General features: G+C 37.2%; 1 protein-coding gene across 3 annotated transcripts in view; it reads right to left on the bottom strand.

Moving 5' to 3' along the window:
• Positions 1 to 4,278: 4,278 nt before the first annotated feature.
• WASF3 (WASP family member 3) overlaps positions 4,279 to 13,984 on the bottom strand; it is a 34,804-nt gene continuing 25,098 nt past the window's right edge. The window contains exons 6-9 of one of the 3 annotated variants that reach the window (XM_039356583.1): positions 12,284 to 12,447; positions 11,322 to 11,588; positions 9,846 to 10,216; positions 4,279 to 8,651 (exon numbers count right to left, since the gene is read on the bottom strand). In XM_039356583.1, coding sequence (XP_039212517.1) covers positions 8,494 to 8,651; positions 9,846 to 10,216; positions 11,322 to 11,588; positions 12,284 to 12,447 — 960 coding nt within the window. In that variant the 3' untranslated portion in view covers positions 4,279 to 8,493. Of the gene's footprint in view, positions 8,652 to 9,845; positions 10,217 to 11,321; positions 11,589 to 12,283; positions 12,448 to 13,497; positions 13,674 to 13,984 lie in introns of all 3 variants that reach the window. The other 2 variants (XM_039356574.1, XM_039356566.1) reach the window with 2 other exon arrangements.

Here is a 13,984-nt window from a genome sequence, read left to right as displayed (position 1 = left end):
ATCCGAGTACCACCAGTCACCTAGCAAGGTGTCAAAAACTTGATGACCCCCCAAAAAAAGAGGAAAAAAGTGATAAAGTACAGGCAGTCCTCGACTTACAACAGTTCACTTAGTGACTGTTCGAAGTTACAATGGCACTGAAAAAAGTGCCCCCCTAGGCACAGCTGAGCAAGACACCTGTCTGCCCACCCAGCGGCGCTCTTCCTCCTGTCCGAGGTTTTCATTGTTGTGAGCATTTCTGTTGAGGATTGGTGGGGGGGTAGGGTGGGGGGTGTTTTATTCCTGTCTGCTGGGTGGTTACAGCAGGTTTGGTCATTTCACATGACCTTGGGACACTGTGACGGTCATAAATATGAATCAGTTGCCAAGCATCTGAATGTAAATCACAAGACCCTGGAGAGGCTGCAACATTCCAGCTGATTGGCGCTTCTTCTGGACTCAGCAGAAGCGCCAGGATCAGCACCAAGCTCCAGCTGGAGCCTGGCACTGATCCTGGTGCTTCCACTCAGCCCTGACAGCCCTGCAGCTCCAGCCATCTCTCACTCAGGCTTGTGCGGTGCTGCCACCGGTTCAGCTCATTTCCCTCCCTGCTACTTTTCTAGGATGGTTGTGTACCACCTGCCAGGTGTCAATGTACCACAGGTGGTACCCGTACCACTGGTTGAAAAGCCCTGTTCTATTTTATATTTTTATTAAATACAACTTTTAAAAATAATGACAAGATGGCTACAGTAGAGAATATAAACATTACTGCATGCTGAAAAATGTGGAATTCTGTGAGCTCTACCACTATTAATACTGCCACTAACCTAAGACATCTGAGACTAATGGCCAAGGACTGCCAATTCACTTCAAGTTATGCAATTGTTGACTAGATAGGATCATCTACATGAATAATTAAAAGTTATGGTTTATATGTTATTAGTAATTTAAAATATAAATTTAGGAAATCATACAAGGGAAGCAACAGCCCAGGCAAATTTCAAAAGTGAATGGGAAAGATTTGACTTATAGTGCGTAAAGGAATTGTTTGAACTCATAAACAAAGAGCAATGTAGCTAAAAAAAAAAGGCAAGATTATGTTTAAGAAAAGTTATATCGTTCTCAGTGACTATGGGTGGTTTATGAAGAAAAAAATCCAATATAACAACAATAAAACAGCTTCGCAACAGCAATAAAATCTCACTCTGGGTCTGTTGGCAAAACCCGGTTTTCAGGGCCTTGCAAAAACTTGTCAAAATGACAGTCAATCCTATCTCAGTGGGAATGATGTTCCACAGGGAGAGCGCCACCACGGAGAAAGCTCTCCTTGGTCCCGCTAGATAGACTTCCACAGAGAGGGGGTCTGTAGCATTCCCCATCTCCCCACTCTGGTGAGTCAGGTAGATGTGACCAAAAAAATATGTCCTTCAAATACCATGCTTCCATGCCTTTTTGGATAAATCCATTTTTTCCACTTTAGATAAGCAACTGAAATATTCAGAAAGCATATGCTCCAGTATATGGAACTAGCCATGAGTCTCTCCTGCATACCTTCTACCCCTAAAGTCTTTGGTTGCCTTGATTTTTCAATGTTGCCTCTGGATTATTCTCCACAAGTGTCTATTCTAATGGATTCAGGAGATGTAGTGAGACCAGCATCTTCAGTAATTCATTGCTTTAAAAACTTGCAGACTTCATGGCATTAACATCTCATTAAGCTACTGAAGAGTCTGCAAGGCATGCTGGTTTCAGGGGTACCATGCTAAGATTGTGTCCCTTTCTGTGACATAGAATGTAAGCTGCAAAATAAAGGAAAGCCATGCCTGCTGTATCTCAAGACTATTGTCCACCAAGCTTTGCAACCAGCATTAGCACACTAATCCTTTGTTGCAGATCACTATCATTTTAAGTAGTAACCTTATACAACACCTGCCAGCACATGGCTGCTTATATTTGAATGGATTGATAAAGAAGTTGAAGCAGGTTGTGATGAAATAAAACTAAGAAAAAAATTAAGAATACGGTTAACATATGAACCTGAGCTTTGACAGATAGTTATACTTCTATGTGTTTTATACTTGTATTTTGTGTTTTTTTTATTTTGACAACAATATAGGTGTTTTTGGGAGATATATTGAACATACACATTTTAAAATGTATCTTTAAAACATTTCTGCATACTGAGAAACAAATTTGAATAATTAGTTCCATAAGGATAGGCTTCATTACTCTTAATTTCAAGAACTTGAATTGCATCAGACTCAGGTTGCAATTTGATGCATATTTCATAATAAATCCCAGTGTCCTCAATGATATTTATTTATACAATATAGTAATACTAATCAACATGGCCAATGGTGAAGGATAGTACTAGTTGTATTACATCCAATAGGGAACAAGTTCCTTATTTGAAATAAAGAATATCAAAGAACTATTTGAAATAAAGAACTAGTTTGAAGATGGCACACTTACCTAATAATAAAATCAATTGGTGGAGGTTGACCAATATCAATTATTAATGGAGGGAATACATTATCATTTTTTTCAAGCATTGCATGGAAATTAAATAGCAATATTTTGTGTCTTGAAAACACATTTTTGGGCTAAGCACTGGACTTCTCTCTACTTCATAGAGTCATAGGGTTGAGCAAGATCTTAGAGGTCTTCTAGTCCAGCCCCTTGATGATTCAAATCTTCCCCAACCTGATCATCTTCAGATGTTTTGTCTGACTGCATTAGCTCCATACAGCACAACAAATGTTTAGGAGAGTTAGGAACTGTACTGTAAAATCAGGAAAAACCAAAATCACATCTAATTAGAAGTTCGTAAAAAGCATAGAAGGAAACCTCAAAGCACATTTTTAAATGATTTTGCAGAGCTGGTACATCCTTTTCCACACCAGCTGGCTGAAATGAGAGACCATCTTCTTTCATTCTCATTTAAACACACTTTCTTTTTAAGTGTCAGCAGGTGAGCAAGCAGAAAAATAATGTTTCATAGCAGAACACAAGAGATGAAAACATCACAATATTCTGTTGCCTCAGGCCATGGCAATGCTGTCCTCCATTTCAGGAAGAGGAAACTGATGGGGCAATCCAAATTTGTTAAAATATTAAAGCTATGTATGTGTGTACACATACACTGAATGGCATAACCAGCTGGTGGGCATTGTGTACAGGAACATCTGCACAGAATATGAGCTAGACCCTCTCAAGTCCAGTTGGGAGATTCCACAGAAGGTCTTGGAGAATAACCGGGCTGAGAGTCTGTGGGACTTCCAAACCCATATGGATAGGAAGGTACTGGTAAACCAACCAGACACTGTAGTATTAGACAAGGACCAAAAGACAACAGTGGGGATAGATGCAATAATTCCAAGTGATAGCAACATCAGGAAGGATTATGAGGAGCTGGAGAAGTACCTGAGCCTGAAGGAGGAACTAAAAAGGATGTGGAAAGTAGAGGCCAAAATAGTCTTAGTAGTGGTGGGAGTACTCAAGGCACCTCCTAAGCTGGGAAAGTGGCTTCAACAGATCCCAGGAATAACACCAGAGCTCTTCGTTCAGAAGAGTGCAGTGCTAAGAACAGCTAAAATACTGCACCCAACTGTCAAACTTTCATGCCTCTGGTAGAGGACCTGAGCTTGAGGAAGACACGCATCACCCATAAAGGTGAGAAGGTAGGCAGGGAAGGATGCAGATAGATACACACAAATTCCATTGTGACATAAATAGTGTTTAAACCCTTTCTTTACATGCAACATTAGTGTGAGACTGAATGGTTCAGTCTTTAGGGCTCCTACCGGTTACCAATTACTTAAATAAGCTGGACAAAACCTTGAACTATTGCAAGTACCAATCTCCATCATGTCTTCACTCATTCTGCATCATCTTTCTGTTCTGTGTAGTCTTTGGATGCTCACTCAGTGTTATGAATAGACTCCAGCGCCTGAGAAGTTTGTCTGGCCTGCTTTAAACACTTCTGAGTGATAATTGTAACATCTGGCCACCAGAGGTCAATATCTTTCCACAGGAAAGTGGATAACAATGTAAATTATTTAGCCCATTTAAAATACTGGAGTCCTCAAGCTAATATTTTGGATAGTTAAATAACATTTAATTTTTTTTTATGCCTTTGAGTCAGTTTTGATTCCTAGGGCTTTTTTTGTTATAGAACACCCAGAACAGAGTTCCGGCACCTTTTTGGGATGGAACCTTGTAGAGTAGGCAAGGCAAGGCAGGAAGAGCAACATTAACTAATATTAACAGGAAATTAATTACTACATAACAGCTCATACACCATATTCTATTAGCTGAAATCAAATGAAATTTTAAGTACCTTTAGAATTTAAAAGAAAAGTTTAAATGTAAACTTTATTAATATTTTTATATAACCCAAGACAGATATACAAAGACAAAATGTTTAAATTGTAAACTTAGATCAGTCATGTTAATTTACATTTTATTGATCAAATACTGAAAAGAGATGAAAAAATATTTTCAGGTTAAAAGCAAACAAGCGATTCACCTAAATACGAAGTATTTTTAACTACAAATAACTTACTTAGTAGTTTAGAAATAATTACTCAATAGTTTAGAAATAATTCAAAATACAGCTAATTTGCTTCTAAAATATACTGTAATAAATCTATAATAGAAGAAACTTTAGTACCAGAATCATTTTCTTTAACAATTTCATTACTTGACATCAAAAAAGGAAAAACAGTCCCATGCCTATCTTGCATACCTACCTTTCTTCAACCAAAGGAGCATGTTTTCTCCTGTCCATTACTAATGTTGCAGGATACATAGTACATATGATGCATTCGATACGTCAGGATCCAATAAATGCATAGGTGATAAATCCATCATTATTCTAAATATCAGAGTACCAAATTATTATGGGAAGCAGAAGTAACCCCTAGCAAACCAAAATTATGTTTCAGGATTCAGCATATTATGTAGAAGCAGAGAACATGTTAATTATATTCATAGATGGGAATGTACATCTTTGCTTTTTAAAATTCTGGAGTCTGGAATTCTGGGACACCAAAGAATTCACTACCAGATAGACCATCCTCCAGATCAATTATGCTCACATCTTTTTTGTATAGTTCTGTTTATTTCCACATGCAAGGGTAAGAGCTGATTATTCCCATATTTCAAATCTAAATTTAAAGATCTTAGTATTATAAGTTTTTTTAAAAAAAGTGACTGTACTCTTTACTCATTCTATTCAATATGCAGAAGTTCAGAGTTTTAATGAGTTAGTTGAAATATTTAAGGTACTATTTTTTTATTATCTATTTATGATACCAAATTTATAGGTAATGCTCACTTACAGATCAAAAAGGACATGAGCAATTCTGCCACTAAGAGATACAATCACAAAGTGAAAAATCGAGTTGCTTCTTGTGAGGTGGGCAGCCACGTAACTGTAATTAATAGATAAAAATAAAAGTAATATGATTGTGCCCAACGTACGATGGCAATTCCAGCTGAAATTGTTAGTAAAACATTCATAGTTGTTAAATGCAATGACATGTGGCTACAACTTGCAACTTCTTGCCAGCTTCCATACTGACTGCTTGTCAGAAGACAACTGTAAAGGTCACAAATTGCAATCACATGACTGTGGGATGCAGTGACCATTATAAAGTTGCCATGAACCCAGGTTGCAATTACATAATTGTAACGATGTTGTGACAGCCAGAGTTTTGAGGACCAGTTATAACTCTCCTTTTTCAGCACAACTATAATTTTGAACAGCCATTAAACAAGCAATTGGTTAAGTGAGAACTATCTGTATTTGGTCAAGTTGTTTCTGCAGCAATGGGTAAAGTGAAAAGTGAACTGTATCTCACTAATGAGATCTACCAGATGCACAATGTTGAAAACATTAATGACATAACATCTCCCATTTAAAGGAATAATCTGGAGGGTGGAGGGGGGATAAAGGTAAGAGGCAGACAGGAACAGATGCCAAGTACATTTCTTAAATAAATACATAAATAAATTTGGAAGCAAACCGGCAACCAATGCAGCTTGTGCAACATGAGCACTGTAGGAGCTCCTAAAACTGTGCCGCTGCATTTTGTGCCAGCTGAAGCTTCCAAATATTCTTCAATGGTAGCCCCATGTAGAGCACATTGCAGTAGTCCAAGGCTGAGTGCAGGGCTTCATAATCCAGGAAAGGGCACAACTGGTGTACAACAGAGTATCAAGCCCTGAGCAACTCCACAAAGGAACAGATGTTAGTTGGACTTCTCACTCCCTAGCAATATTGAGATCAACCTTGGAGAAAGGAGCTGAACCCGCACAATATCATGCATTGTGATGGCCTGCAACAGCACAGGCAGGGAGGTGGTTACACAGCAGGGAAATTGGTATAGTAGCAACAATCCCATGATCCCATCCCATGAGCCCAGTTTCAAGAGAGGGTTTTACAAATGGAAATTTGTGGAGCAGGGCACCTAAAAGCCAAAAGAGATTCTCGCATGACTATTGTTGCTCCACCTTGTCTACCCTGGGTCTTGACTAGTGTGCAAAGCCCTAAATCCAGCTGGACATAAGTTTAAGAGGGGAACTCTCCCTTCTGGAGTCAGCCAGGTTTTGATGATGAATATCGGTCAGCCTGCTCTCCTCCAATGAGACCGTAAATAAAGGGAGCCTTATTATTAACTGACCTGGCATTTAATGCTTGCGATATATACCGTGTCTTGCTTTCTCTAGGCAAGTGAGAAATAATAGGAACAAGAGAATTAACAACTGGCTGAAACTCTAAAAAAAATAGACCAATCGTACTTTTAATGTTCAGTCCCTTAACTCTGGATTCTTACATGTTTAGCCTGAGATTTAGTAAGTGAAAACTGGTGGTAGTTTACCCACTACAAAGGAGATTTAGCAGCTTGTTCTATCTTGCAAGATTTGAGGAGCGGATGCTCCTTTGTTCTGCCAGCTATAATAAAACAATAGGAAAAATAGAAAAGGGCATTTTCTGGCCAGTGCTAACTTTATTCCCTCAAAACACGATAACACTGTTTCATAGAATCAGATATTTGAAAGCAACAATAAAACTGTGAATTCTAGTCCTGCCATAGTCACAAAAGCCAGCTGGATGACTTTGGGTCAGTCACTCTCTCTCAGCCCAATTTACCTCAGAGGTTGTTGCTGGGGGAAAATAGGAAGAGTAGGGGGTATTAGGAACGTTCACCTCCTTATGAAAATAATAAAGGTGGGATTAAAAAATCTAAATAAAAATAATAATACAAAAACAGTACCTTGAATAGAGGCATCCCATTCTGTTTTCAACCCTGAGTAATTCCAAAGTAATTGAAAAGTATAAAGTAAATTAAGGTAGACATAAAATGTAAATAGAAACTGCCATTTTTTAAATGCTGACTCCAGTTCATTTTTATAAGCTGGCCAAAGGCATTATGAGTCTTCTTATATGTAATATAAGCAGCTCTTTAAATAACGCATGAGAAGTAAGAAAATTATATTACTCAATCTGGAACACACATTTCAATAATTAAGGATTTATTTCTATGAGGAAACCAATAATAAATGAGGCCATTAACCCATAATAATGGTGTAAGAGGAGCCTGGGTGGTTAATCGATCTTATCTTTGGAGCCCAACTATTCATAAATATATCTATAAATTCAATTATATTATTCACTGAACCATAAGGTCAATGTGCTCAATGTAAACTGGATGAATTTAAAAAACAGATTATGAAAGCTGAACCAAATTAGCAAGGAGGGAAGGCATTTGGTATTCCACAGGATTGTGCAAAATCATTCAGATTCATTCTATATCACTCTTCCAGATGGTTTTTACACAGCCGTAGTTTTTATGCTGATCTCAACCTTTTTCTCCATATATGCTATTTGAATAGATCCAGATCCAGAGTAGTTGGAAATATAATTATGGTGAACAGAAACTCATTCATGAGATTCTTGCAGTTACAGAGTTGTTGAGGTTTTTTTTTTATAAAGAAGAAATAACTAGCTGCTAGCAATTTTTGCATGTTAATGACAATGAGTCAAAGTGGAAGAATCAATGACATTTCATTGTTAAAAATATTGCTTTGCCATGATAAAGTAATTGCTTGTAATATTGAAATAGTAAAATAATTATACATACAAAAGAACCTTGCTTTGCTGCAAATGATGCAGCAAAAACTGAAAATAAAGAGTTCATTTTTTTCATCTGCAGAAACACTAAAGCAGTATTTCTTAACCTTGGCAACTTTAAGATGTCAGGACTTCAATTCTCAGAATATCCCAGCTAGCACACTGTCTGGGGAATTCTGGGCATTGAAATCCAGACATCTTAAATTCTCCAAGCTGAGAAACACTGATCTAAAGTAACTGGATTATATCAATCTGAACATCACCAAGTAAGCCTACTTGTTCTACTACTGGTATATACCAGTACTGCCAGGGTAATCTATAAATAATTTCCTAGGTCAGTTCACATTGAATGCTTTGGTACTGGATCTTCATTTTCAATCTGACCAGTCATTTTCATCACATTCTGATTCATCATCCGAATCGCTGTATTCCACTGCAATCCGTCGAGAAAGAATTGTGGCCACATCATTTCCAACTGGCTCACGCTTGGCCTCCTGTTCACGTTGCTCTTGTACTTTTTTCAGCTGGATTCCTGAGACAAGCAAAGAAACACAACTTTTTGTGCTCATTTTCCCCTTAAAAAACCTTACAAATACACAGGACTCAAGCATTCATGAAAATGTACCAGAATTAACATAATTAGTAATCATTTATGCTTACCAAGCATGAAAATTATAAAAAAGCCAAATGTTCCTATTGATGTCTTGCTTATTTATAGCCAATGACTTATTTAGTATAATAAAATCTTCAACATCTATATTTTTAGAGAGTATTTTTCCTATAAACATATGTGGTATAAACAGCTCAACATTCATTTGAATATTATTCTATGTAGATAGGATAATTATCTATTCAAGTTAACAATAATAATAACTTGGGATTTAAAATAGTTCCTAATACCTATTTACATAAAAGCTCTATTGTTCATATCCTTTTTGATACTTTCAGATATAATGCATAATTACAAGCTCATAAGTTGGTCTATCCAAAGCAATTGGCTACTTATAGTATCCATGGATGTGCATGCACCTACAACTTCCTTCACTTATACCCACCATGTATTTTGTGCTTCCCTTTCTCCCTGGGCTCTCCTAAATCTCAGGGACTCTATTTATGTATACTGCAGGGACCACTTTTTCTCCCCACTGGGAGAGAAAAGAAACCATCATGTCTCCCTCTTTCCTTGCTAAGAAGCAAGTTAACATCACTGCATTTTTGCAAGATGGCAGCAAAACAGAAAGACTGACTCTCCAGAAGGAAAAAGATTCCTCTAAGAACCAAGATAGAGACCTGTGGCTGGAGGGTATAACAAAAGAGTTGCAGCTAGGAAAGAGCTGCAGGGGAGGAAGAAGCAAGTTTCCCTTCTGCCTCGGACAAATGACCATCCTAAGTTCCTACATAGTATGTTGACCCACCACATTCATCATTTACAATCAGGCTGTCCAAATGGTATGGTCCACGATGGACAAATTACATCCAGAACATACATGTTGAGAAAGATTGGGCAAGCATTTAAAAGCAGTTCAAGAACAACTACACTGTACTTCTGTGGCTGATGATTGTTCATCAAAAGAAAACTATAAATGCAACAAAAAACAAGAAAGCTGAGATACAGCTTTCAGCCTAGAACACCATGTGGAACAGAGATCTCTAGTTACATTATGCAATTATGAAGACCCAAAGCCCGTCATATTTAAAAGCCCAGGTCAGATTTTGGAAGTCTTACCCATCCGAATAGCAGAAAGAAGATCACTTCGAGCACCACTGATGGGTGACTGGATAGACTCCTGCCTTTTAACTTCAGCTACTGCAGGAGTATGCAATGGAGAGGATGAAAGAGAAGATCCTGCAGCAGGGGGGCCTGGAGGAAGAGGAGGTGGGCCAGGAGGAGAAGGAGCTGTAACAATATGCCCTGTAGAAGGAAGATGAAGAGTAGCAGAATACAGAGTACCAGCCACTAGTCCAGAACGGGTAGGTAGCACAGGGATTTGGAGAGGACTAACAAAAGCAGTCTGTGCAGAAGGAATCATAAGCGGTGATGCAGACGGTGGTTCTCCAGAAGAATTATAATAATCCACCATCTGAGCTGCAATCATCCTATATATAAAACAGAACAAAATACTTGTTAGTTGAAGTATCAAGGAGGTCTGCAAAGTAAGAATCTATTAATGTTCTATTTGATTTGAACTTTAAAAAAATTCACTTCACTTACATTTTTTTCCAGTATATACTAGAACATTTATTTACAGCACCAATATTTTCCAAGTTGGCTCTTATTTAATCAGGAAGGCATACATGATTTAGGTAGAGGTTTGTCCTCCGAGCTTATTGCTTGGCTACCAGATGTTTTATTACTAAACTATAAACTATAAACTAAATTTCCCCCAAATCCTGCTGAAGATGTTACCAAGTTTGGTAATGAAATGTCCGGGAGCCAAGCAGCAAGCTTTGAGGACAAATCTCTGCCTAAACCTATAAATATTCTCTATAATTTCTAAAGCACAAATGATTTAGAACAAATTACACACTATTTTCCAGTCTCAACATAATTTTCCCCATATTAAATTTTATCTCAACAGCTCCAAAGTATCCCTGGGAAGTAGTAACTTTTTTTGCTTAGCTATTTTATTTAAGAACATAAACCTCTGAGTATGGTTAACAACATGCAGCTCAGCATACAATCCACACACCACTGATACTTTGAACATTCACCATGATCAAAACTTGTCCCTATCTTGTTTGTTCTTCATGATCCAGAAGCTATTACTATGGCACTCTTGAAGAGCAGGAGAAAAATGTTTTAAACAGTTAGGCTCCATCAAGTCAGATACAGCCACTTATGATTCAACAGATGCTTGCCATCTCAACCAGGTATTAAACACAGCAATTCCAAAACTATTGCAGTAATATATTTGATCCCATTTAACCATCTGATTCATTGTCTTCCTGTTCTATTATTTCCAAACTGACAGAGAAAATTTTCTAGTCAATCATCTAGTTGCATCATATGTTTACTTATGAAGCAGGGGGTGAGTGCACGCACACACATCCCCACTTGCCAAGCTCATGCAAATGGAGCTGCACACATTCACTTGGCCACTGCTCGTGGAACCATCCCCTCTCCCCCCTCCTTCCACCAATCAGCAAAACTGGAAATGTTGGGGAGCTCTGGTTTAACATAAGGACAAAACTATCTATTTACCCATAGTCTGCTGGTATCAATGCAACAGTGCCCAGAGCACCATCTAAGATTTGCGGTGGGGGTGGGGGTGGTTCTTGAGGCCTATTCAAAGTAGCATGTTGCACTGTTGTGGAAGATAACCTATATTCATGTTCAAGGCCCTGCTTTGCAAGCATAAACTGAGATCCATCTCCTGTTCCACATGAAGGCACATGGCAAAACTGATGATGGAATGAATGATTTGGAGTAGCAGGATATGAATAACTGGTTACATCTGAAGCATGGGATCTGAAATTAAAAACAAGAATAAGGGGAACCATGAACAAAATATAGTAGGCTCACTCAATTTAAATGATCATTTATTTAACATTTTACAGTTTGTTAGTAGATGAGTTATTAATGCAACATTAAATGTTAATGCAACATTAAATGTAAGAAGCCACATTCACAAAAACAACTTTTCTCTAATTTTCAAATTATAGGATATATATTCCAAAACATATCAAGGCAGACAAGGACCATTAGCAAGAAAAATCAGAAGATGAAAGTAAAATTACAGATAAAGGCAGATTATTGCATTTTATCAAAGTCAAACCCATTGCAAAATTTTAACTTTTTTTTTAATATGGAACTTTTTCCTGGGATTTTTTTTTTTTTGCATAAAATTAACTTTATCTGATGACAGAGATAACTTTATCTCTGTCTCTGACAGAGACAGAGACAGAGACAGAGAGGGGGGGGGGGGGAAACTGTTAGCTGGTCACAAAGCTTAGAAAATAGCCAACCTTTTAGTACTTAGCAGTTAAAACCAAGCAACATTGTCCTTGCATCCCTATGCTGTAGAGAAGCTAAATTAGTAAAACAAATTACGCCATATTGTCACATGGTTAAAAATAAGTGAAACAGATGCTTATCATCTTATTCAGATGGAAAGCCAGGAAGTTAACAAAGCACTAGAGCTTTCAATAAAAAGAAAGACAAACCCTTTGGGCATCTGGGACTCTTTTGTGCCTCCTGACTGTTCTTGTTTCTTTATGTCACTTATGAACTCAGTGCCCATTTTCTTTCTCTCCCACTCTTCTCTTCTGGACCTTACTTTTCTCATATTAACTTGCTGATGCCGGCTTGAATTCAGCTTGTGAATTCTCTGAATCATAATGGGCACAATATAAATCAAATATAACAAAAAGGATTATGTACAGGATGGAAACATGAAAATTTCATGTGCCAAGAGTTGCATTAGACAGGCACATGTTACATAGAACAATGTTACATATGTTTTCCATGCAAGATACAAAAACCAGTTTTTAACCTAGGTGTGCTTATTTTAATGGAACTGTTGCTTATTACAATCTATTTACAACAAAACAAAGCAAAGTTTTTATTTTGCTAAGCGACAAATAAATAAAGACAGGCAGAAAAAGACAGTAGACCAAAAGGCTTGAAAAATGTGAATTAACTAAGATAACAGAATCAGTAGGATTATAAAAGAAGGGTAGAAAAAGGTGGCTCTTTCAGATGAAGAGATCAGAACTTGTTATTAGAATACCACACAAAATATTATAAACTGAAAAATCTCTTCTTAATGCAGACAAAACAACGTATTGGCTAGAAATTCTAGAAATAAAAAAACATTTGTTTTAAAACTTGATTATGCAATAGTTAGTTACAAAATCCTCTGCTTTTGTATGCCCAAGCTTTAAAATGAATACAACATGACATAAGCAAGCCACAACAGATGTTAATGGAACAGTGAGGTTCTTGGGCTGCACTATTTGTTCCTTTCTTCAAACCCAGTAGAAGAACAAAAATGAACTAATGCCTGACCAATCTAATTTAAACACTGTACTTGAACATAGAAGCCTCTGGCTAAACTCAAGGGCAACAATATAGATATCTCATGAGTTTTTTTAACACCTTTGCTTTAAGCACATAGTGCCTGACACAAAAAGGGGCCATTTCCTGTCCCAGGTTTCTATGTTATTTTTTGCTGCAACAGGCTGCTGCAAAAACAAAAATCTTTTAAAAATAAGTCTTCATGGTTAATCTAATTCAGGAAAATGCAGACACCAAATTCCCAAAATCATCCAATCTAAAAAAGAAAGATAAATCTCTCTTATACAAGTGGAAGTTATAAATCCGTACAGATGAAGGATACTAAGCACCACTGAATATATAAATCTTATTATCAACAGACCTAGTTTCAGGGGACAGAGACCCTTCAGAAGATGCTCCAGGGTAAACGTTCTGAGATAACCGGTTATCTGGTCTAAGTTCTTTGTCATAGGCCATCATATTCCACTCTTGGCGCCTGTTCCTTGCTTTTCTAATCTTTTTCACCTCACGAGTTGTGCCATCTATACGTTTTTGATCCTGATATAATATAAAAAGCGATAAAACATGCAAAAGAGAGAAACAAGGAAAGAGCAAGTTTAATGCTGTTAAAAATATGAAAATATGATGTGCAGGTGAGCCAAGCATAATCAAAGCATATATTAGATTCCATTGGTTATTTATATAAACAAACAATCAGCTATGTTTCAACATTTATAGGATATGGACATTTCATGGCCACATATTCACTTTTTTTCTTCCAATGAAAGGATTCTAATGTTATAGTTTGCTTCCTCTACATGATCTAGTCAAAGCAATTGGACTAACAAATCAATAGTTTTTCAATACAT

Source organism: Crotalus tigris, unplaced genomic scaffold (genome assembly GCF_016545835.1).
Source record: "Crotalus tigris isolate CLP2741 ecotype Arizona unplaced genomic scaffold, ASM1654583v1 scf7180000017573.2180621, whole genome shotgun sequence".
Taxonomy (NCBI): Eukaryota; Metazoa; Chordata; class Lepidosauria; order Squamata; family Viperidae; genus Crotalus; species Crotalus tigris.
Note: the sequence above shows the minus strand (reverse complement) of the source record. Positions and strands in the feature narration are given on the sequence as shown.